This window comes from Equus asinus, chromosome 9 (genome assembly GCF_041296235.1).
Source record: "Equus asinus isolate D_3611 breed Donkey chromosome 9, EquAss-T2T_v2, whole genome shotgun sequence".
In the NCBI taxonomy this organism is placed as follows: Eukaryota; Metazoa; Chordata; class Mammalia; order Perissodactyla; family Equidae; genus Equus; species Equus asinus.
The window spans coordinates 29,940,069-29,963,853 of record NC_091798.1 but is presented as its reverse complement, the minus strand read 5'-3'; the positions used below and the strand labels follow the sequence as shown (position 1 = coordinate 29,963,853).

Sequence of the window (23,785 nt, the reverse complement as noted above, 5' to 3'; positions counted from 1 at the left end):
ACCATGGATTGCTCTTTCTAGAGTGTTCTTCTAGTGGCCCAACCCTGCTCTCTCCTGCTGTGACCTGGGTCTTTGCTGCCTGTCCAGGGTTGACCCCGTGAGGAAATCAGCCTGCCGGGTTCGCTGTGTCCCCTGTGAACCGAGGGGTTGCCCTTCTTGGTTCTGACTTAGCCCCGTTTTTGAGTGAGAGGGGTGATGGCAGTTTGGAGCCATTTCCATGGAAGAATGCTAACAGGCGCCCTCTGCTGAGCGCTGAGCGCAGTGCAGGCTGCAGGGTGCCTCACCCACCAGGGTCCCATTTACCTTCAACATCTCGTGAGTGAGAAAGGGCAGAGTTTGTTTTTTTCTTTAATCCCAGCCACAGGCTACAGCTGAGCCTTTCTTTCAGCGACATGGATGCGGCCCCCTTAACTGGTGCAGTACTGGCAGTACAGTGCAGTTTAAACAGTACCGATGGCAGCTGCTTTTTCAGGGCTTGGCTAGTGCCAGGCTCTGTGCTCAGCCCTTTCTGTGTGTGGCGTTATCTGATCCTCACAGCAGCCCTGTGAGGTGGGTATTGTTGTAAGTCTCATTTTACAGAGGAGGACACTGAGGCTCAGAGAGGTGAAGTGACTTGCCCACGGCCACACAGCTAGAGCTTGCATGTCCGGACTGCTGGCCTCTCGCTGCTTTCACAGTTGGGTCTGACAGCTTTTTATGAACATCTTCACAGCCACTGTCTCCCTGAAGCCTCGCATGACCTTCATCAGATACCAGTGGTGGCCCCAGGTGGGCCAGGACTTTCAATTTGCAAAATCTTCTGATAGCAGGCTTATGCAGGGTAGGGGTTTTTTTGAGTCCTGACTCCAGAGTACAGCTGTACGTTTGTTTCCCAAGTGTCGGCATCCCTTCATTGACTTGCAAAGCGCTGGGTGTGCCATGTGTGGGAACATTGCATTGCTGGGTACACTGTACATCTTTGGAAGAGTCATGGTCCCTTGACATCAGCCTTGCATTCACCAGCAAAGAGAGTCCTCCACATTTGCCAGATGATGACATGAGGCTCACAGTGGCATGACTACAGACATAGTAACACCACCGTTTTTCATCATTTACCAAAATGTCGGGCCAATTTACATGCATGCCATATCTCATTTAATCCTCCCAAGAGCTCCGTGAGGGAGATCTTATTATCCTCCTTTCACACTCAGGGAACTGAGGCCTACAGAGATTTCCCAAGGCCACATGGCAGAGCGAGGTCTTCTCTTGTTAGAGGCCTGGTGGAAGTGGTAGCACAGGGCTGGCTTCATGTCTCTGGGACCTTTGCCGTCACACAGGGTCCCACACTCAGAAGGGGCCTGTATAAGGTTCAATGCTCCGCTCTTGCCTTCTTAACATTGTTAATAATTTTTGAGCAAGGGTCCCACATTTTCTTTTTTTGCTGGGCCCCACAAACTCTCACAAAGCAGCAGGATGTTCCTGGGCCCTCAGTGGGAGAAGCAGGGAGCTCTGGCTCCCCCTCACCCTTTTCCTCCTCCTCTGCCCATCCTAGGCCCTGTTTGATACGCAGAATGAGCTACGCACACACATCCCAAACTTCACCTTCAACCTGGGCTACTCAGGGAAATTCTTCCACACAGGTAAGTGGGCCTGGCTCTGCCCCCACCAGCAACTTCAGGGGCCTTCAACAGCCAGACCCTCGAAGCGTGTGCCACAGGGACAACAGGCGGGCTGACAGGCCCACGTCAGGGCAGATCTGGCCACGTGGCCTCCCCTGAGCCAGCAGCCCACAGAGCAGCCACAGCCCCAGGGAGAAGGCGTGTGGTGACAGCAACACCACCACGACAGCTCCCATTCATCCCTCCCTGGTCACGGGATGTGCTGTCCTGGGGAGTTGCTTCTCCCCTTGTCTCCCTCTCACCCCCACCTTTTAAAATTATTTGTACTGTTTTTGCTTTAAAAAGTAATTAGTTGGATTTTAAGACTGTTACAGAAATATATAGCATAGAAAGTGAAAATGCCCTGTAGCTGTACCCCACCCTGGAGGTGACCATGTAATGAGGTGATTTTCAAGGTGTAAGGGTTGAGGTTGAGGGCTGTGAGTTGCCTGGGTCGGGCTTCCCTCCTGTCTTGGGCTCTCCCAAGTTCCTCACATGCTCTCCTCGGGACTGGGCAAGAGGCAGCAACAGCCCCTGAGCGGTGACCTGTCGTGAGCAGTCCATCTAGCTGCCTTCTGCTCAGGCCACAGTGAGGACAGCCTCTCTTGAATTCTAGACAAAACCCTGTTAGTCTGCAATTCTGGAGGGAAAGCATGCAACATAGCCCCATATGCCAAGTCAGAGCAATACTGGGTTGTCTCTGCATTTCTTTATTCTCAACCTTTAGCATGTCAGAGGTAGTTGTAGTAATATACATGAGACAGGGGATTAAACATTCTGTATATATACAAAGAGCTTGCACAGATCAATAAGTAAAAGACTAATGACCCAATAGAACAATAGGAATAGGATCAGAGCAGGCATGTCAGAGCTGGAAGAAAGCCTTGGGATCTCTGCCCCTGAACCCTGCATTGCACAGAGGGGGCCTGAGGGCCCAGAGAGAAAGAGTCGGACAAAGTCACCCACTGAGCCAAAGCCACACTCTAGACTGGGATCCAGGGCCCTGGACTGGGGCTCTGTCTGCTCCTGGGCTGTAGCTCAGATATCTGTTGCAAGTAGTTCTTGGGTGGGCCATGCCCAGGCGCCCCCATCCCTAGGCACTGGCCCAGGTTGGAGTGCCTCATGGCAGATGGGCCAGGCTGAGTTGCCTGTGCTGGGGCTGCAGGTACTGATGCCGAGGACGCTGGGGATGACCTGCTGCTGTCGTACGTGAAGGAATTCTGGTGGTTCCCCCACATGTGGAGCCACATGCAGCCCCACCTTTTCCACAACCAGTCCGTGCTGGCAGAGCAGATGGCCCTGAACAAGAAGTTCGCTGTCGTGAGTAAGATTCCCTACAGGGCAGAGCTGGGTGGGCTAGGGGCTGGACTGGGGGTCCGGAGTGCTGGCCTCTCGCTGCTTTCACAGTTGGGTCTGACAGCTTTTTATGAACATCTTCACAGCCACTGTCTCCCTGAAGCCTCGCTGAGACCCCAAGAGGCAGGTATCAGTGGCCTCACTTTTAGACAAGAAACCAAAGGTCAGGGAGGTTGCAACAGCTAAAAAGAAGTCCAGCCAGATGTAAACCCAGGCCTGACTGTTTCCTGAGCCCAAGCTCTTGTTTCAGCCTAGAGTGGGAGGCTCTGGAAAGCTGGAGGAGGCACTCAGTGAGGAGGGAATGAGGCTCCGGTGCTGGCTCAGCCTTTGTCCACAGCCAGTTAGAGGCCCAGAGAGGCAGGAAGAGCCCCGTCCTTGTTCCCCGCTGCTGGGTGCTGGAGGGCACGACACTGGGCCGAAGGGTCAAGTCCCAGCTTGGCCAGTCCCTCACTCCGGGATCTGGAGCACATCCCTTTCCCTCCCTGGGCCTCAACTTCCCCATCTGTACCAGAGGGCTTGGACCAACTGCCCTGCTGTTCTGGCCTCTGATTTCTCTCTCCTGTTCTACAGAGGGGAAGGAAGGCCCAGGGGGGAAGGAGCCCCATGCTCACCCTGCCCTGGCCCTCCTCTCCCCAGGAGCACGGCATTCCCACAGACATGGGGTATGCGGTGGCACCCCACCACTCGGGCGTGTACCCCGTGCATGTGCAGCTCTACGAGGCCTGGAAGCAGGTGTGGAGCATCCGCGTGACCAGCACAGAGGAATACCCCCACCTGAAGCCAGCCCGCTACCGCCGTGGCTTCATCCACAATGGCATCATGGTAGGTGGGCCCTGGGAGGTGGGGTGCACGTGTGGCCTGGGACATAGGACTTTGGTGAGCTGTGAGGGGTTTCAGGGCAATCCTGCTGCCCGCTGTGGCGTCTGAGGCTCTCTGTCACGGGGAAGGTGGGCTGCTGCTGTGACGAATCAGAGGAGGGACGTTCTTTAAAGGGGCCTCTGGTGAGGACTTGGGACAGGCTTCTGTGTCATTCATTTGTGTGCTCGTGGAAACATTATTCATGAGCTTCTACTGTGTATCTGTCTGTTTTCTAGGCACTGGGGATACAAAAGTGCACCAAACCAACAAAAGCCCCCCCCCCCCATAAGTGTGTAAAGTGTATAATGGTCAGATGGTGATAAGAGCTGTGGAGAAAACTCAGGCAGAAGGGAGGCAGGGAGTGCCAGGGGAAAGGGGAAGCCATCTTAAATAAGGTAGTTAGGGAGGGCCTCCTGGGAGTGAGCTATGCTGCTGGAAGAGCATTCAAGGCAGAGAAAACAAGTGCAAAGGCCCTAGGCCGGCTTGTGCTGGAAGTGTTGGAGGATCATCTCGGAGGCTAGTACGGATGAAGGGGAGTGAGTGAAGGGGAGGTGGTGGGAGATAAGGTCAAGGGGCTGATGGGCCAGGTCAGGTAGGGCCACATAAGGCCATTGGATGGACTTGAGCGTTTTGTTTGACATGGAAAGGTTTTGAATGGAGTGCTATTGTGATCTGACTCATATTTTAAAAGGATTTCCATGATTCTGGCTGCTCTGTGGAGCAGAGACTGTAGGGGACAAAGTGGGAAGCAGGGACACCAGTTAGGAGGCCACTGCTGTCTTCCAGACAAGAGATGGTAGTGGCTTGGACCAGGGTGCAACGTTGGGACGTGATCAGATTCTGAACTTATTTAGAGGTTAGAGCCAGCAGCACCTGCTGACGAGCTGGATGTAGGGTGTGGGAGAGAGAGATGAGTCAAGGATGACTCAAAGGTTTTTGGCCTGAGCCACTGGAAGGATGAGTTGTCATCAGTCTAGATGGGGCAGCTGTGGGAAGGCCAAATTCATGCATTTGTCTGTCCGTCTGTCCACCCATCCATCCATCCATCCATCCATCCATCCATCCATCTATCCATCTATCTGTCCATCCACTGACCTCCTCGATACCAAGCATTCATGTTAACTCTGCGGATGAGGTGGTGACGAGACAGGTGAGTGCCTGCTGTCTTGGAGCCCACAGTTTCATGAGGGGAGACAGATAATAAACAGTTAAACCAGTGTGTGACCAGGAGTGCTAACAGGCCAGGTCCTAGTGCTGCGAGGGGAGCTGCAGAGCGTGAGTGGGAGAGCTGCTTTAGAGAGCTCAGGGACCCTCGCTGGGCAAACAATCCAAGTTTCCAGAAACATTCTCACTGGGCTGTCTGTTACTTTTAGGTCTACTCATCTCGTACAGAGAATAGCAGTGAAGTATATAAAAATAAGAGCCTGTGGGCTCCCTTAGGGGAACGGCGCAGGCTGCAGAAGGTCTTGGGGGAAGAAGACCCCCAAAGGTGGGGCCCATGTGGTCACACAGGAGGCTGCCTTTCTGAGGAGACACCCTGGCCATTCTTCTGAGGAAGGGCCCTTCCACCACCATCCATTCTGGATGCCATAGTTCCCCTCTCCTGCCCGGTCCCCAGGTCCTCCCGCGGCAGACCTGCGGCCTCTTCACACACACCATCTTCTACAATGAGTACCCTGGTGGCTCCAGCGAGCTGGACAAGATCATCAATGGGGGCGAGCTCTTCCTCACTGTGCTCCTCAATCCTGTGAGTGCTCCACAGCCCTTGGCTGGTGGGGAGGAGGGCGGCTGGACAGTCCGTGTGCAGTCAAGGCAGGCCTCGCTGAGCTGGGGAGGGGGCCAGGAGCAGGCGTGGGGGCTGGGAGTTGGGCACCCCAGTCTCCAGCCCTGGCTCTGTGCCTGCTCTGCCGCGTGACCTTGGGTAGGGAGGCTGGGTTTTTTTCCCTTTCATAATCTTGCACTTCAGTACAATAGCGTTTGCGTTTTTGTCCATGTTCTCTTTCTAGTCTTTGTGTGTGTATAAATATATAAATGTTATATAGTAATATACATAGTAAGCTGCTAATTTATCAAACTGTATATATATTAAACTATTCACCTGAGCTCTTTGGGTCTCTCTTTCCTTCTCTGTAAAATGGACATAATCATCCATGCTCTAATAATATTAAATAGATATCAAGTGGTGGCGTTATTCAGCTTTATGGGGTAACCAAGTACTCCTTTTCTTCATGTGCCCCTCACCAAAAAAAAACAAAAGAATGCTCCAATTAGCTGCGCAGTGGGTCAGCGCCCCATTTCAGGATTGTACTGGTTGATGGTCAGTCAGACTGAGGTTCACCTGGCTCTGCCTAGCCCAAGGTCACACAGGAGTTTCTTGACGGCCCCAGTGAACCTTGGACTAGTCATCGAGTGGCCCTGCAAGCTGGAGCAAGTCCAGAGAGTCAGCAGCAGGGGTGAAGGCAGCTCAGATGCTGACCAGCCCCTGCCTCCCCCCTCCTCTGCCCCGGAGCAGATCAGCATCTTCATGACGCACCTGTCCAACTATGGGAACGACCGCCTGGGCCTGTACACCTTCAAGCACCTGGTGCGCTTCCTGCACTCCTGGACCAACCTCCGGCTGCAGACGCTGCCCCCTGTGCAGTTGGCCCAGAAGTACTTCCAGATCTTCTCTGAGGAGAAGGACCCGCTCTGGCAGGTGGGTGGGGGTGGGGGCCTGGGCACCTTGTTGCAGGGATGGCATGCCCACCACTCACAGGCATCTGCTCCAGGCATGGGCTCAAGGGCTCAGCTCTCATACCTGCACACTCCCGCAAGTAGACACTTGGGCGCACACTTGCTCTCCAGCGTGGGCAGACTCACTTGTTCTCGTGCATTCATCTGTACATGTGTACATATGTGTACATACCTCCCCCACAGACCTACATGTATGCACACTCACACACAGCCTCTGAAAAGCAGCATTACAAAACTGTAAGTGAACATGGTGTGGATGAAGTGTAGAAAGTGACTGCCCGGCCTGATCAGACTCTTAGTAGTCTCTGCTGCCCTTTCCCACCCCAGCAGGCTCTGAGCCATGGGAAAGGGGACCAATGGGAGGGCGTTAGGGGGCCAGTTCTTGGGGAAGTCTGCCCCAGGGGGTTGTCAAAAACTAGATGCAGAAGCTGGGCTTTGTGGCAGGCTCATAGTTCAGACTAGGAGTCCACAGACCTTGGCTCGTGGGCCAAATCTGGCCTGCAATCTGTTTTTGTAAATAAAGTTTTATTGGAACACAGCCATGCTCATTCTTCTACGTACAGTCTGTGGCTGCTTTCAAGCTACAACAGCAGAGTTGAGTAGTTGCAGCAGAGACTGGACAGTATCCAAAGCCTAAAATATTTACTAAACATTTCAAAAGATTTACTAAACTTTATACAAGAAGTTTGCTGACCCCTGGTTCAGACACAGCTCATCCAGTGCAATTCAATAAGTGCTCATGGAGCTCCTGTTAAGTGCCAAGCACGAGGTATGAGACTGACCAGACGTGGTCCCTGCCTCCAGCAGCTCAGTGTCCCAAGGTGGGGATATGACAGGGACACACTTAGTTATCCTTGTCAATTAGCTTGTCTGTGGCTGTAAGAGCCACAGATCCATGTGCAGTGGGAGTCCAAGTCCATTCACTGGGTTCTGGGGCCCCCTAACGTCCCTTCTGTTGTTGTTTTAGGACCCCTGTGAGGACAAACGCCACAAAGACATCTGGTCCAAGGAGAAGACATGTGACCGCTTCCCAAAGCTCCTCATCATTGGCCCCCAGAAAACAGGCAGGTCTCTCCACTCTTGACCAGCCCTCTCACTGCCTGCTGGCTCAGCCACAGAATTCTGGGGACCATCTTGTCCTGGTCCTACTCCCCAGTAATCTGACTCCTCTTTCCCAGGAAGTGGGAGCGAAGTTGGGGTGATCATGAATTGCCTGTCAGTGTGGAGGTGGGAAGGAGATGGAGGGTGGGCATGGGATTCTCCTCTCTGTCGTGAACTTCAGCCTCAGGGAGCTGGCCCTGTGTTCTCCTGGGAGTCTCCGAGTCTAGGCATAGAAGCCTGGCTCGGCTGCTCTGCAAGTTTGAGCAGTGACAAGCAAAACTGGTTCAGTACAAAGAGGACTGCGATCAATTAGTCTCGTCTGCCAGCGGTGCCAGAGGGAGGAGTGGTGACACAGTTGCTGAGTATTGCCATGCACACAGTCTGTAAGGCACGAATGGATACTCCCATTTTATAGACAAAAAACTTGATGCTCAGAGAAGTTAAGGGACTTCCCCTAACACGTTCAGTAAGGAAATGGCAGATCCAGCGTTTGAACCCTGGTCTCTGTGACCCCAAGATTATTCTTAATCACCAAACTCTGCAGTCTCCTCTTTTTCTGGGACTTCTCATTGAGGCGTGTAAAGCATAGACTCACACACAGGAAAGGAATGAACTCTGTAAGGGAGGGGGTAGGTCCCATGCTGTCAAGTAGGGGAGAGGTATGAGTGACAGAGGGCGCCAGGAAGAGGAGACATCTGAGCCACATCTTAGCCCTTCAGGAATTTCACATCAACAGACTGGAGGGTCTGGAGCTCCCTTTTCTCTCAGTTCCTCCCAAGTACAAGAGAGGACAGGGGCCCAGAGCTGGAAGGGACCGGCAGAAACCATCCAGTTCTGGGATTATGAGGAGACAGTAATCAATTGGATGTGGCTGCTGGAGTACAGCGGTGACAAGTGTTCTGCGGCCAAGTCCTTGTTTAGTGATTGAGAGTGCTGGGGTGAATTAGTGCTCTCTACAGTGGATGCAGGAGTTGGGGTGCCCACATGTATGCTGTGTGTTTGCCATCCTGGGTTTAGTGTAATCCTTCATGGTAGACATAAGGAAACTAAACCCAGAGAAGGGAAGGAACTTTCCCAAGATCTCCCAGTAAGTAATGGAGAGGTAGGACCAGAACCCACAATTTCAGACTCCATCTTTGTGTTGGGGGCTGGGCCTTGGTGTCAGCTGCCTTCCATTCCTACCAGGCACCACAGCCCTCTACCTGTTCCTGGGCATGCACCCGGACCTCAGCAGCAACTACCCCAGCTCAGAGACCTTTGAGGAGATCCAGTTTTTTAACGGCCACAACTATCACAAAGGCATCGACTGGTGAGTGGGCCCTTCTGTCCGCAGCCGGACGGGAAGGCCATCGTGGAGCCTGCCTGGGAGGAGGGCTTCTGTGGCCACAGCGGGAAGCAGCTGGTGCTTGCTCACACACAGCTCAAGTTCCTGTAAACAGGGACAAAACGCAGTAACCCTTGAGCCGTGATTTGGAGCCTTGTGACAGATGGGACACTTGAGGAGGGAGACCTTTGCCCCTTTGCCTTATCGCCTGGGGTCAGAGACTGCTGAGGTCAGAGCTGGCCCCTCTCTTGCTTGCACAGAAACATCCAGAGTCCCAGAGGAGAAGAGGGACTCGCCTGAGGTCCCAAGAGCTGGGGCCCGAGCAGGGCCAATATCCAAGGGTTCTGACCTGAGAGCTGGCCCTTCCCTCCGTGTCTGGCTGACTGTGAGCAGGAGGTGTTCTTGTGAGCCCTGCAGAAGTGGCTCGCTGGCTTCAGAGAGTGGTCTGGGGACGTGGTTGAAATTGCAGGTTCCCACTAGAACCTGTCACTAGAGGTTACCTCAGGGAGTGGGGGCTGCATAAGCGTGATTTTACTCTATGATTTTTCACTTTGCATCTTTCTCTACTGTTCATCTTTTCTAACCTTATACAGGTATTATTCTTGTTTATTATTTCCATGTCTGTGGTTTACCTGGGTGGAGAATTATGGGCGTTCTTCGGTTTGTTTTTTGGTGTTTTCCTGTGTGTATCTCTCTCTCTCTCTCTCGTCTGTCTGTCATCTCTCTGTCTGTCTACCCAGCTACCTATCTATCTGTCTGTATTTCTAATATGCCATAATCTCTTGTAAAACTCACAGTAGCCAGATGTATTATTGGGAGTCAGCATTTTGCAGATTTTAGACAGGTAATACGGTCCAACACCAGATATTTGGCAACACTTTCAGCAGGGCCTAGGGCGGCACTCCATTAGCAGATACGTTAATGTCTATAGCAAAGCATGTGAATATTTACACTAAATAAGATTAATAAATCAGGTTTTGCTGCTAAATGGCTTTGATGCAAATTTATGGAAAAAAGCTCTTTTCGGGACTTTCTTGATTTAGGTTTTACGAACAGTGGATTATGGACATACAAATATTATTTTATAAAGTTAGCAATTCCTCAGCCCCATTAGCAAGATTTTGATTTTGTAGGTAGGTGTATGGGGGAATGCAGGAATCTCACAAGGCTCCAGGTTATTCTGATAAATGGGATCCCTGGGACCACCCTGGAGAAACCCCATCTCATGGGAGACTCGGAGTCTTACCCCTTTCACTAGGCTGGGCCTTGTGGGCTTTGGTTCCCACGAACCCCTCAAGTTGTACCTCTGTTTTGCGTGAGTAGGTGTCCCTGGGAGGGTCTGGAGTGTTCGTTAGTTTCCTGAGGGGCCCTCTACCTATGGATGGTCCCAAAGGACTGGTGTAGACGGTTGCTCTGGGCGAGATGAGAGAGGTTCATCTGGAGAGCTGCCAGGCCCACCCGTATGAGGCTGGGGAGTGGCTATGGGTGGCAGGAGGCGATGTCTCCCCTCCTTTGTCTCCTGGTCCACGGGGTGCCTAGCAAGTGCCATCCCAGGTCAGGAAGGAAACCCTGCACTCTGGAGGCACAGAGGACAGCCCTCCCTTCCTGGGGTCAGAGGTAGAGCTGCTCGGAGTCCCAGCTCACCCCCAAGAGGCAGGGAGAGTTCGGGCCCAGTCAGTTTAACTCTGGGAGCATCCTGTTAGGATGGAAAGACACAACCTCCTTCCTGTGCACGGCAACCCCTGTCATACCCATAAGTCTTCAGATCCTCCTGACCCTAAGGTCTCCCCTGAAAAGGCATGAATTCAGAAAAGGGCGACTGCCAAGTGCCCCTTCTGTCTAGAATCCCTGCCAGGGAGCCGTGTGCCCTGCTTGCTTTCGGAAGTTCTCCCCCAGTGACTGTCACCCTCTTGTGCTGCGTTCCTCAAGCCCTTCCTCATGAGTCCGGCCTGTGAGCCAGCCCCTCTCTGGGCTTTCTGCAGGTACATGGAGTTCTTCCCTATCCCCTCCAACACCACCTCCGACTTCTACTTTGAGAAAAGCGCCAACTACTTTGATTCAGAAGTGGCCCCCCGCCGGGCAGCCGCCCTGTTGCCCAAGGCCAAGGTCCTGACCATCCTCATCAACCCAGCAGACCGGGCCTATTCCTGGTACCAGGTGAGCCAGGGCTGGGGCGGGGCCCTGGGTGCGGGCGCGGGGCTCTGCTGCCACTCAGCTACTCACTTGTTCCTTCAACAGATGTTTACTGTGCCAGCCTTAAGCTAGCCTCCTGCACTGTGGTGGTGGGTAAGAACAGAGTCTTGCCTCCACAGTGCGTCTAGCCTAGGGGAGGAGACAGGCAGAAGTTGGTGTTGACTCCCAGCCAGGAGTTACCTGCCCACCCTCCTAGCTTTGTTTGGGATCCTGCCTCTGATTCTGACACTAGTGGTTCCACCTTGACAAAGCCTAGATTTGGTGAACAATGCTCTGGGCTCCTGCTGACTGTGACTTCCTCACTGGGCACAGGGTGGGTGGGAATTCAGAGAAGGATGAGACACAGGACCTGCCATTCTTAGTGGAGGATGCAAATCCCCAATCAGGAAGGAAGTCACCTGGACAGTGGTCTGTGCTAGAGAGGGTATGACTCCTAGTCGCTGCTTGGCTATGTAAGAACTAGAACTTTCTTTAATTTTAATGACCTGACTTAATTTCTTCTGAGCACCATTCCACCAAGCTTATGGGAAAGCTTAGGCTCGGACCTTTTGGGGGTTTACTTCCCTGCCTGCCAATCTTCCTGGGATTATGCTACAGTGCCAGGGTGGTGGGGGGTACTTGGTCTACCAGCCAGTCCAGGAAGGCCTCCTCAGGCCTAGCCACTTTCAGCAGCTTCCTGCCATCCTGAGCCTGTTCACCGGGGTGCTTCAGATGGCTGTCTCCTTTTTGGGGCTTCACTGTGTCCACGGTGCTGGCAGGGGGTTGGGTAAAGAGCCTCTTAGCTCTCTGGTCCCACAGACCTCCCCCCCAGCTCCCCCCTCACCCCGAGCTGTGTGTAATACTCAGTGGGAGTGAGGGGGCCCCTGGTGGGCAGGTTCCTGATCTCGGGACTTTGGGAACTCTGCAGATGCCGATAACCCATGGTATTATCTTAGCTGGTTCAAACCTGACATTTTCCCCTTTCCAGTTCTTTTCCGATCCTTCTGTCTTAGTCGACTCAGGCTGCCATAATAAAATATCATAGATCGGGTGGCTTAAATAACAGAAATTTGTTTCTCACTGTTCTGGAGACCAGAGGTCAAAGATCACGGTGCTGGCTGATTCGGTCCCTGGTGAGAGCTCTCTTCCTGGCTTTCAGACAGCCGCCTTGTCACTGCATCCCCATAGGCAGAGAGAGGGCAAGTGAGCTCTCCGCTGTCTCTTCTACTAGGGTGCTAATCCCATCACGAGCTTCCCATCTTTGTGACCTCGTCCAAACCCACTTACCTCTCAACGGCTCCATCCCAAACGCACCACACTGGGGGTGAGGGCTTCAACATATGAAATTTGGGGAGGGGACACAAGCATTCAATTTATCACACCATCTCCTTTCTATAAAGGAGAAATTCTTAATTTCTGCAAATAGCTCTGAAGTCTTTTCTGACACTGCTAAGCTCTTTTTTTGACAAAGGGAGTGCAAGCTTTGGCTTCAGGGCCTGTGGCAGACATTTGTATGTGGCTGGCGTTTGAGAACATTGCTTTATTTTTATTGTATTTGTGAATGATTACTTTCTATATATGACAACTGATTTTAGTTTTCCATTTATGGAGGTGATAGTGAGTTGTATTTTGAAATAAATTTGTGTGAATAAGAAAAATGAGTCAATGTAAAGAAAAGTTTGTTGACACTGGCACGTACAGTTGGTTTGTGGATATGGCAGAGACCGCAGTGATGCGTGCCAATGACCAACATTTGGAAACTCTAGTCCAACTCGCATCTTGCTAAGATGGGGAAACTAGGGCTCAGAGAGGCCGGTGACTTCCCCGAGGTCAAAGAGCAATGAGAGGCAGAGTCAGGACTTGAACCCACGGCACCTGGTTCCAGCCAAGGATCTTCTGGCCATCTCATGGCTGCTGTCCCACAAAAGCCTCTTCCCTTGTGCCCTCCACGTGACATGCTGACCCTCTCCCCTTGCCTGCAGCACCAGCGAGCCCACGACGACCCGGTGGCACTGAAGTACACCTTCCATGAGGTGATCACGGCTGGGCCCGATGCGTCCTTGAAGCTGCGCGCCCTCCAGAACCGCTGCCTGGTCCCCGGCTGGTACGCCACCCACATCGAGCGCTGGCTCAGCGCCTTTCACGCCAACCAGGTAGCTGCCTGTGCCTGACCCCTGGGAGGGCGATCACAGTGCTGGCTTGTGGCGGTTAGCAGAGAACCTCAAAATCTCTTTCACCAGTCATGGGGCCAGAAACGCCGTCACTGGCGAGTTAGACCTTTGAGGTCTTCAAAGGTTTTAGTCTTATTTATCCCAAGGTTGATTTGTAAGAATTCCCCAAGCCCTTGTCCCATCACAACAGGCTTTATGTCCCTAAGGGAACCCAGAAAGCCCTGGGCTGGGTCCCTGGGAGGGGGGTGTGGGGCTGTGGTGATGGAAGGAGAGGTAGGCAGGGCCAGATGGCACGAGGCGTTTTAGGGAAGCTCTTGGAGGACTTCGGCAGGACAGTGACGTGTGGAGGCTTGGAGAGGCCGTGGGGATGTAAGGGACAGGCAGGGTTTGGTGATGCTCACACTCTAGGAGAGGATGACCTCCGTTAGGGGAAGCTGGCAGAGAGCAAGGAGGTAGACTGCAGAGAACTGAGGCGTGGGGACACCTGCCGTTCAAAGCTGGATGAGGAAGCACAGTACACAGAGTGCGGGGTCCCCGATTTGTAACCGTGGCTGCCGAGCCAGAAGACTTGGGGCCTGTTTGCCACTGGAGTGAACACAGTTCTGATCATCCTTCTCCCTTTTCTTCTTTTCCAGATTCTGGTCCTGGATGGCAAATTGCTGCGAACGGAACCTGCCAAAGTGATGGACACAGTGCAGAAGTTCCTTGGGGTGACCAACACCATCGACTACCACAAAACCTTGGCGTGAGTGTTGCCTTGGCCTTGCGACAGGGGGATTTCTAGAGCAGGCACTTGGGCCAGAAAGCCTAAGGCTTGAATGATTACAGGAGAGACACAGATTAATGAGAGTCAGCAAGTGTGAGAAAGTACGCATGTCCCTGCTGGCAGTTTAGCGAAAAGCTAATATTAGTATGACTTGAGTCATATTAATAAAGGTATCAACTCAAGAAAAAAAACAGGTAATGAATCTTCTGTTCTACTCTGGTCACTGGGACATTCATACCATTGGGATGTTCTTTTCAGTCTGGACTGAACGTTTTCAGAGTGTTTTATCTAAGTTAGACCAACAAGGAACAGCCCCTTTCCCACAAGGGTTTCTTAGCATTCGATTATGTCTTAAACACAATTTCAAGAAAAGGAAACTACAAAATTGTTGATGGCTAATAATCCCACTCACTCAGAACCCAGTGAAGTGCTCCAAGAACGCCCTCCCAGGATGAGTGAGTGCCACCTGTGCTGCAGGGGCTCAGGGCTGGGGAGAGGCCATCTCCCAGTGCTGTGTCATGGACAAGTGACACACTCAGCTGGATGAGGGGGTCTCAAGAGAAGGAGGCGTAAAGTCACCTTCCCTGGCTACCCTCTTGGGAAAGTGTTGCAGCAAGAATGTCCCCTTCTCACTGTCTTGGAAGTTGAAGGTGGAGAAGGGAAGTCCGTTGTCCACCTTGAGGCAGAAAGAGCAGCAGCTAAGGGTGTGGGCTGTGCATCAGAGATGCCTGGGTTAGGATCCCACACCCACTACTTCTTTAGCTTTGTGACCTTGGACAAGTGTCTTAACTCCTTCAAGCCTTACTTTGCTCATCTATAAGTTTGGGATAAAGGTACTAATTCCTACCTCCCAAAGGTCACTGTATTGAATGAAAGCATGCACACGCAGCTCTTAGTTCAGTGCCTGGCATGTACTGATGCCCAATAAACAGTGGCTGCTGTCATCATCACCACCACCACCATCATCATCATCATCGTCATCACCATCGCCATCATTATCAGCCATGCCTACTCTGTGACCCACCCAGGACTCCGTGTCTCCCTCGCCTGCCAAATGTGAATTTTTGTTTTCCTGCTGTCCTCATGCCCAGGAATCTCCTGACGGTTCCTGATCTGGGGCTGAATTCTGATGCCAGTATGCCTCCCCTTGCTGTGACACCTTCAGATCTCATCTCCCAAAAATGATTTTGAAGCTCCAGCATAACTTAGAACCTGAAGGCAGTCTTGCTCTGTCATTTCTGAAATTTACTCCCAAAAATGAAACTTTCCAGTGATGGGCATGCTTAAGTACAACTACAGATATTGCATTTCTTGATAAAAATACAATTTACTGAAAAACAAAAGAACCTCCACCAAACGTTTTCCCCTTGTTGGGGTCTTGGGTGAAAAAATGTTGCTCACCCCTGAGTTGGAGACTGCTCAGAAGAGGTTTCCCAGAATAATGAAGGACGGAAGTGTGCATGTTAGACGCTGCAGGAGCTGAGGCTGCCCAGCCAGCAGAGAAGGCTCAGAGCATGTGCGCTGCCCTCTGCTGGGAAGAAGGGTAGGCGTGGTTAGTGTGGCCCAGGGGCAGAACTTGGGCCGACAGATGCGAACATCAGCCCCTCACAGTCTGTGGGTTCGAGTGTGTGTAGGGGAGTGGATTCCGTGGTCTCCTAGGCTCTGCCATTCCTGGGATCTGTGAACACTGCCTTAAGGTGGGAAGGGGCTGGGCTGGGCCAGCTCTCATCCACAGGCGTTCCCCACCTCCACAGGTTTGATCCAAAGAAAGGATTTTGGTGCCAACTGCTTGAAGGAGGAAAAACCAAGTGTCTGGGCAAAAGCAAGGGCCGGAAATACCCAGAGATGGACTTGGATGTAAGTGGTAGACACGCTGCCTTGGCGGCTGGACAGGTAGAGGGGGCCCCTATACTGGAGGGAGTCTTCTCTCCCCTTTACCCCACACCCTGCGTGTTAATGGCCTTGGCATTTCTTGGATGGTGTTCTTAAGAGGAGGAAATAGGGTTTGGGACATGGTGGGTTAGAATTGGTTTAGTCAAGTGAGGATTTATTACCTTCTACTGAGGGCTGAATGCTGTGGGGCTTTGAGGCGGAATCAGACATGTTCTGTGGCTTCAAGGAGGTACACAGGGCAATGTCGTCCCAGACAAGGAGTCTGGGAGGGAAATGACTCACACACGCCAATAAGGAGAATACAAGGCAGGAAGTGCTTCGTGCAGTAAGAGAGGTGCACAGAAGTGCTATGGGAATTCAGAACAAGGAGATGCCCTGGAAAGCTGGGAAGGTGAAGAAGGCTTCTCAGAGGCAAGGAGGGGGCTCTGGAGTTGGGCCTAGAGGGATGGGGTAGCTTTGGACCCAGGGTGTGGGAGGCTCAGGCATTCTTGCAGGAGAGAACAGCCTGTACACAGGATTAGGGGAAGGTCACAAACTGTGACTCTTGTTCTGTTTCCTTTTTCCCGTTTGCTCCTGGTTTTGATTAATTCTCTCTCTTTTCTCCCTATCACAAGGATTTTTTTTTTTTACATTTTGTTTTATTTTTATTTTTTTATTTTTCTTTGAGGGAGATTAGCCCTGAGCTAACATCTGCCACCAATCCTCCACTTTTTACTGAGGAAGACTGGCCCTGAGCTCACAATCTGTGCCTATCTTCCTCTACTTTATATGTGGGACGCCCACCACAGCTTGGCTTGCCGAGCGGTGCCATGTCCATACCCGACATCTGAACCGGCGAACCCCGGGCCGCTGCTGCACCACTGGGCCGGCCCCATATCACAAGGATTTTGACCTTGTGTGCTATATTTTGGTGCTTCTACTGTATAGGAGTTTTCTTTTGGAGGCTAGCATGTTGAAGAAGATTGTGAATAAATAATAGGTGTATGGAGGATGCCAACAGAATGGTTTTAAAGAGGAGGGGTCATTCTTGAATCAGCACGCCACCAAGATCTGAGCTTTCCTTCCTGTTACAGTCCCGCACCTTCCTGAAGGACTATTACCGGGACCACAACATCGAGCTTTCCAAACTGCTGTACAAGATGGGCCAGACACTGCCCACCTGGCTGCGGGAGGACCTCCAGAACACCAGGTAGCCGTGGCCACCACAGCTGGACTGAACGTTTGTGACGGCAGGGACATCCCGCCACATGCTGAGCCAGACTGACCTGCAGAGTGGGGAGCTGGGCCCCGGGCTGGCCAAGCACTTATGAGCAATACTCTGCTGAGGCCCAGGCAGGGCCGGGAGAAGAGCCCAGGCAGGTCTACAAGCGCCTCAGAGCATCCAGTGCTGGGTCTGTGGCCTATAGGACCTCCCTAGCCACCGGAGGTCCTTTCCGTTCATAGCCTTTCATGGGGAGGCCGCTTCCTATTGGTGGAAGGCGACTTCCTGATAGGAGGGAGTCCCTGAGACTCTCTGTTCTGTTCCTCACTGTGTTCTACCTACCATACCCTCTCCTCCATCACGTCACCCCGTGTCCTAGCAGGGTGTCCCCTCAGTATTAGCTGCCACATCTTCCCTGTCCTCCAGACAAAAGGGAGCAGAGCCCAGCCGGGCCTTTTGCCAAACCAGGGAGAGAGACTGGATGTTTCCCTGACTGTTTCGAGCTGGGCCCTTCAGAGAGTTCAGCTGGATGTGAGGGTGGCCACCTCAAGAGAACTCTGAACGTCCACACACATCCTGGTTAATACGTTCACACCTCACCTTCCCTTTTTGGGGAAAGAATTGCTGGTTTCCACAGTATCCACCCAGTCCTCAAGGCCTCTTTCAGGGCCCTGGGGCACTGCCACGCCATTTGGACCCAGAGACCCAGGCCTCCATCCTACCCACTTTCTTCACCCTGGGATATGACATGTGTGGTGTTTCCTGTGGTAAAAGACTGAGGCGTTCAGGAGTCTGCCAGTATACATGTTCCAATGTACATATGTTTTCCCCTGCCCACCCAGCCTTGGCCCCTGGCAGACACTGGGCAGAGTCAGTTTGACTGCCATCCATGGCTTTGCCCCAGCTACCTGTGGCCGAGGGTTCCTAGAGACCCCCTTAACCTCCCAAATACTAAGAAGCTAAAGTATTTTAATATTTTTTTTTTCTTGGTGCCAGAGTTTATACCCTGGGTTCTGGGGTCACACTGTGTTATATATATATATATATAATGTGTATATATATATTATATTTTTTTTGGTTGGGTTTGTTTTTAATTCAGTTGTACAAAATGGTGGCAAGCCCCAGTCCCAAAGGGTGTCATATGTCAGTGCTAGAGAATGAAATGGAAGAGGGTGGGGGGAGGGCATGTCTTCATGTGTCCGGGCCTCAAGGAGACAGTCTGGAGGTGCCCTTGGAGAGGTCTCTGTTCCCTCTCCCAAGTGCCATGGCTGTCCTGGGGGCTACCCCAGGTGAACAGAGGTGGTGAGATGCACAAGGAAGACCTACTCTCTCCAGGAAATCTGGCTTCATGAAGTGCAGTGACCCTGGAGGAAGTTTGGCCAAAGGAAACAGCTGGGCTGGGGTAGGAGACCTGGGGCCGAAGGCTGGCCTATTCCCCTCGCCCTCACATGGTGCTAGGTTGGGAGCTGCCCTGGGAGCAGGGATGCCCGCCGTGACCCACAGAACTGTCTCCAGGGCCCCCCTGCAGACAACAGGATCTCTGGGCTATTTTCTGGTTGGGGTCTGCTCCTACCCCCCTTCTTTTAACAATGTGAAGTGACTACGGCTGGGTGCCTCTCCCCAGCCCCTCCCACTGCCAGTTCAACTTCGAACTGACACCCAGGAAATCCTTTCTGGAGAGCCTTGTCTTGTTCAGAAGACTAGCGTCTTGGGGCTGGAAGGGTCTTTTGACGGGTATGGAAACAGGTCCAGAAAGGGGAGGTGGCCTCCTTGGCTATGTCACAGAGCTGGTGGGGAGCAGGACCAAGAACTGAACTTGAGGCTCCGATTCTGAGTCCAGTGCTCTTCTTCCAATGCCACACTGCCTCTGAGCCCATCCTTGGAACCCTACTCTGTGCCAGGTTCCTCTCCCTCCCTCAGTCACACCCTTGCTCATTCCAGGATATGGGGACAAACCACTCCTTCCCTGCCAGGGTGCCTTGGAGCCTTCTCAGTTCCAGATGTGCATTTGCATCCCTGTCTTGCTCTCCCCACCTTGAAAGATCCTTTCCCAGCCTCTGGGGCCTGCGTCTATTTTAACTCTGAACCTGATCCCTTTTCTCAAGTTCTCCACTGGGATGGAGAAGAGAGTTTGGATGCTCAGCGGGACCAGCTGCGTGTGGTTTCCTTGTCTACCAAGAGAAGTGTTCCTGTCATGCTTCTCACCGGGGCCTTTGAGCCTGGGAACCCTGGGTAATGTCGACCCCGCAGGGCATGAGGAGCAGAGTGTCTGAGGACAGGGTGGCATGCTTGCTTGTACGCTCATGAAGACTTGCCCATGCCTTGGAACCAGACTCCCTGAACCGGGCAGCGACTTCCCTGGTGCGAATCCCAGGCCTCACTTCCCGTCTGTCAGCAAGGGGCTTGGGCTCCATGCCCCGTGAGGGGTACAACTCCCACATTCTCAAATCGACCCTCTGGGCCTGGATGCCTGCCCCTGTCTCTCAGAGCTCAGAATGCCTGGTGGGCAGGCTCCACTTCTCCTGCCTCTGGCCTGAGGAAGGAGCAGGCAGGTTGGAGACCCGGGGCGAGCAGAGGAAATCTTTGGGATTCTTGTCCAGGCCCTTCCGGGAGGTTGGGGACTTGACCTGACACATGTTCTGAGTCTGTCTGGTCACTGCCACTTCTTCCCTTCCCACTAAGGAATCTTTCTCGAGGACCCACTGCCAGGACCTGCAGGTACTGGGGAGAGAGGAGATGAGTCCTTCCAGGGCCTCTTAGCCACCGAGCACCCAGATTGCCCTCACGAGAGGAGAGAGCCAGAGGTCAGTGGATATGGCAGCAGCAGTGTCTGCAGTGTTCACTAATTCACTGTAGGCGTTTGGCCAAAAGAAAGAAAAGGAGAAAAATAGCTTAATTTATGTACATGACTCCTCCTTCTGTTCTGCCATCCCCTCCACGAGCCTTTGCCCCAGGGTGGGTGCAGGTGGGATGTGTCATCCACTGCTGCCTCAGTCACTTTGGATTCTAGAGCCACCCATGGTGCCAGCGTCTTGTGCTTGGAGGACAAGTCTGAAGTTTAAAAGGTGCCTCTTTTGAGCCCCTAAGGAGGAGCAGCCAGTGTGTCTGAGGCTCAGCTGAGAGAGCAGAGGTCTGTTCCCAGGAGAGGAGAACTGCTGGGCTGACCCACAGAGATTGGGGCTCCCAGCGTGGAGCGGTCCTGGTGATCTGTTAGTGGAAAGAGCAAGTAAAAAAAAAGTTTTACAACATATTTTATTATGAATGCCCACTACCCACCATGTAGATTTAAAATTAACATTTTGCCACGTTTGTTTTACCTTTCTCTCTCTCTCTCCCCATGTATATTTTTTCTGAACTAGTTTAAAAGTAAGTTGCAAATAGCTTGAGATTTCACTCCAAGAAATGAAGGCAGCTTACTTCAGCCTGCACCTCCCAAGACAGGACCTTCTCCTACATGTTGGCTCCTGTCACACCCAAGACAACAGTGATTTCCTAACAACGTCTGCTGCTCAGTCCATGTTCACATTTCCCCAAGGTGGCTTATACCTGGCTTTGGAATCAGGATCCAGTTAAGGTGCACATATTGCATCTTGTAGCTGTGTTTTAAAAATTTCTTTGAATGCTGAAAAGTTCTCTCTGCTCACTCTGATTTCCTAAGTGACATTATTTCTGAGGCCACAGGCCTGCTGTCTTGCAGAAGTCCCACATTCTGGAGTGTCTGATGGTTTCTTCGTGGTCTCATAGAGCAAGTTCCTCTAGCACCTGTATCGTCAAGGGTAATTTAGGTGATATGAATTTTTGCCTTTTGTGCTGAGTTGACATCTTCATTCCAGCCTAAGATGTCCCTCTAATGTCACCTGTACCAGGTGCCACATCAGCAGAGGGTCTGCCAGAGCTCCAGGAGCTCAGGGGAGGCAAGCGAGGCAGCATCACAGCTGGGCCCGGGAGGAAGGGCCAGGGGCCCTCTAGAAGGAAGAGGCTGCGTGCTCGGAGGCTGGACCAGGCAGTGTTGGACCTGTTGGGCATGAGACATCTCTGGCTCAGAGGAGCTTGTGCTGCCCGCTTTGATTCTGGTAATGGACCACAGGACACCAAACAGCATCTCTCTCTTTTTCTCTCTCTGTTTTGTGGTCTCCGGGTTTTTACGTCCTGGGGGCCTGTGGTCTCTGTGCACTGGAGCAGAGCCAGGCCCCTGGGATGCACCAGGGAAGGGCCCAGCTGGGGAGCTGCCTCCCCCAAGCTGTGGTGTGAGGAGAAGAGCACTGGGCTGGAGGCAGGAGATGTGAAATTTCATCCCAACTGGGTACATTTAGTAGCTGCGTGAGTTTTTCTCCCAGGGCCTGAGTTTCCCCATTTATAGAATGAGCAAGCGGGGCTACAGCAGGGCTTTTCAAACGTCAGAGAAGGAGGCAGGGCCCAGCACCCTGACCCCCACCCCTGAGGCAACACTGGGTTTCCGATTTGTTGCCCTGGGCTGTCTGCTCCCCCCACTCCCCGCCCCCCGGCTTGCCCTCACCAGCCCAGGCGGCCAGAGAGTTTTTTTTTTAGCTGCCAGGAAGGAGGGACAGGCATGGGCTTTGTGTGGTGTCGATGTCAAGGGCCTGGGGAGACTCTGGCTGTGTTTTATCCTAATGAGTTCATCCTTTCCCTCTCTGGCCCTTGAGAATGAGGGAGGAGAGGGTTTTCTATGACTGTGCTAGCTTTTATTATCAGCAAGAGGGCTCCTTTTGTAATTTGTGCATGAAATTCATGTCGTTTCCTGGGGAGAGGAGAGGGCTGACTGGAGAGGGTGGGGGGCACGTTAGGGGAGCAGGCAGAGGTTTCCTGCCCTATGGGGGTGGGGAGAGGTAGGGAGAGGGGGTGCTACCCAGCTCACCTGATCAGGGCTCTCGAACCAGCCGTTTTGGGTTGCGTTACAAGTGGGAACCTTCCTCCATTAATGTACAATCTCGAACTAACTGCTAATAAAGTGGGGTTCTGTTTGTACGTGTTGGTCATGTCTGTCTGTCTGGCCTTTTTGCCAGGTCTCCAGGGATGGGTGGAAATAGGGATATTGTTTGCACACACAGCCAGTCTGGCCACACATCCACACACACACACATGTAATATCAAAGATCATTTCCATGGGGTTGTAAACGGAAGCTTTTCCAGATAGCAGAGTCCTGTCCCAGGGCAGCTGGGTCGCCTCAGCTGTCTCAGATGACCTGGAGCCTCCAGACACGCCAGGTCGTTGAGAAGTGCTGGGGACTGAGCACTACACCGAGAGGAGGCTTAGCCTCTGGAACCACTTCTGTCACAAACATCACAAACGTGTGTTGTTGACTGGGGACAAGTCACTTTTACTTTCTGATCCTCAGTTTCCCTCATCTTTAGGGGTATGGAACAAGTGGACTCAGTGGCTTTTCCTGGAGAATTTGCTTAAAATGCAGATCCTCAGGCCACACCTCCAGAGAGTCATCTCCAGCAGATGTGGGGCTAATGCTCCAGCACGCTGAGGCACCCCGCTTTGGGAAACCCTGGTTGCAATTCCTGGTTCCTTTGGTTCTAATTGATTCAGAGAGTCCCACTGTCTGAGGAACTAAAACTTTGGGTAAAACAAATGATTTGCCAGGGAGGGGCAGAGCCTGGGCAGCAAGGCTCTGGCTGCCGTCTGCAGTGCAGGGGTCTGGACCTGCTCTCTTAGAATCCCCTGCGAAGCTTTTAAAAAATTCACGTTCCCGGGCTCCCGCAAATCCACTCAATCAGAACCTCTGGACGCGGGACCCAGCAATGTGCATTTTTACAAACTCCCTGATACAGAGGAAGTTTGGGGAACACCAAGTGTGAGCCAGAGACGGTGCACAGAAATGTGGGCAGCTGCCGCGGCGGCGTGCTGGGATACCGCGGTGAGCACACCCAAACGCCAACCCCAGCGGCACAAGGGCTTTGGGCTCTGTCAGCTGGGAGCTTGCTGCGGCTCATGTGGCATCACCAACAAGAACTGGCTGGATGCTGCGTCAGCAGGAACAGATCCAGAAGGCGTGATACGAAGGGATTCCTGTGCCAGGTAAGGGGTCTGGCTGCATCAGAGACTTTTTATTTTAAAACAGCTGAGATTCTTTCTTAGAAACTTAATTGAAAAGCAGGTAAAGGCAGGGGTGCTCTGGTTGGACTGGGAGGTGAGGATCTGAACTCTCACAAGCTCAGCTCCACCTCCTTGTGCCCCCTCGTATTTCGGAACCCTGAGATTCCTTGAAACACTGTGAAAACCCAGCCCAGCTACTCCCAGAGGTCCTGAAAGTCCTGCAGTTCTAACAGGTTGAGTGAATAAAGGCACCTTAGACCCTCATCCCCCAGAGTGAGGAGTCCGCTCAGGGGATCTGGTACCCCAGGAGCAGTCCAGGCTTCCAGCAGTGGGCACTTCCCTCGGAGAAGCCCTGGATCGTGTGCACAGGGTGGTGTGTTTCATAATAGCAAAGCACCAGAAACAACCTTGATGTCCATCCATAGGGGATCAGTTAAATGGCCACATTCTGGAACACGATGATACAGTTGACAATCATTAGCTCAATCTTCAGGTCTTGCCAGGGAAAT

The 23,785-nt window shown here is 52.6% G+C and overlaps 1 protein-coding gene across 13 annotated transcripts in view; it reads left to right on the top strand.

The window, feature by feature from the left end:
* The window catches only part of NDST1 (N-deacetylase and N-sulfotransferase 1), an 84,454-nt gene extending 62,256 nt beyond the window's left edge, over positions 1-22,198 (top strand). For all 13 annotated transcript variants that reach the window (XM_070518058.1, XM_070518047.1, XM_044777824.2 and 10 more), the window contains 12 exons: positions 1,532-1,619; positions 2,803-2,957; positions 3,630-3,815; positions 5,470-5,598; positions 6,364-6,546; positions 7,552-7,648; positions 8,871-8,994; positions 10,992-11,166; positions 13,164-13,334; positions 13,988-14,097; positions 15,873-15,975; positions 17,085-22,198. In XM_070518058.1, the coding sequence (XP_070374159.1) occupies positions 1,532-1,619; positions 2,803-2,957; positions 3,630-3,815; positions 5,470-5,598; positions 6,364-6,546; positions 7,552-7,648; positions 8,871-8,994; positions 10,992-11,166; positions 13,164-13,334; positions 13,988-14,097; positions 15,873-15,975; positions 17,085-17,204 (1,641 nt within the window). In that variant the 3' untranslated portion in view covers positions 17,205-22,198. The remainder of the gene's footprint in view (positions 1-1,531; positions 1,620-2,802; positions 2,958-3,629; positions 3,816-5,469; positions 5,599-6,363; positions 6,547-7,551; positions 7,649-8,870; positions 8,995-10,991; positions 11,167-13,163; positions 13,335-13,987; positions 14,098-15,872; positions 15,976-17,084) is intronic.
* The last annotated feature ends 1,587 nt before the right edge of the window (positions 22,199-23,785 follow it).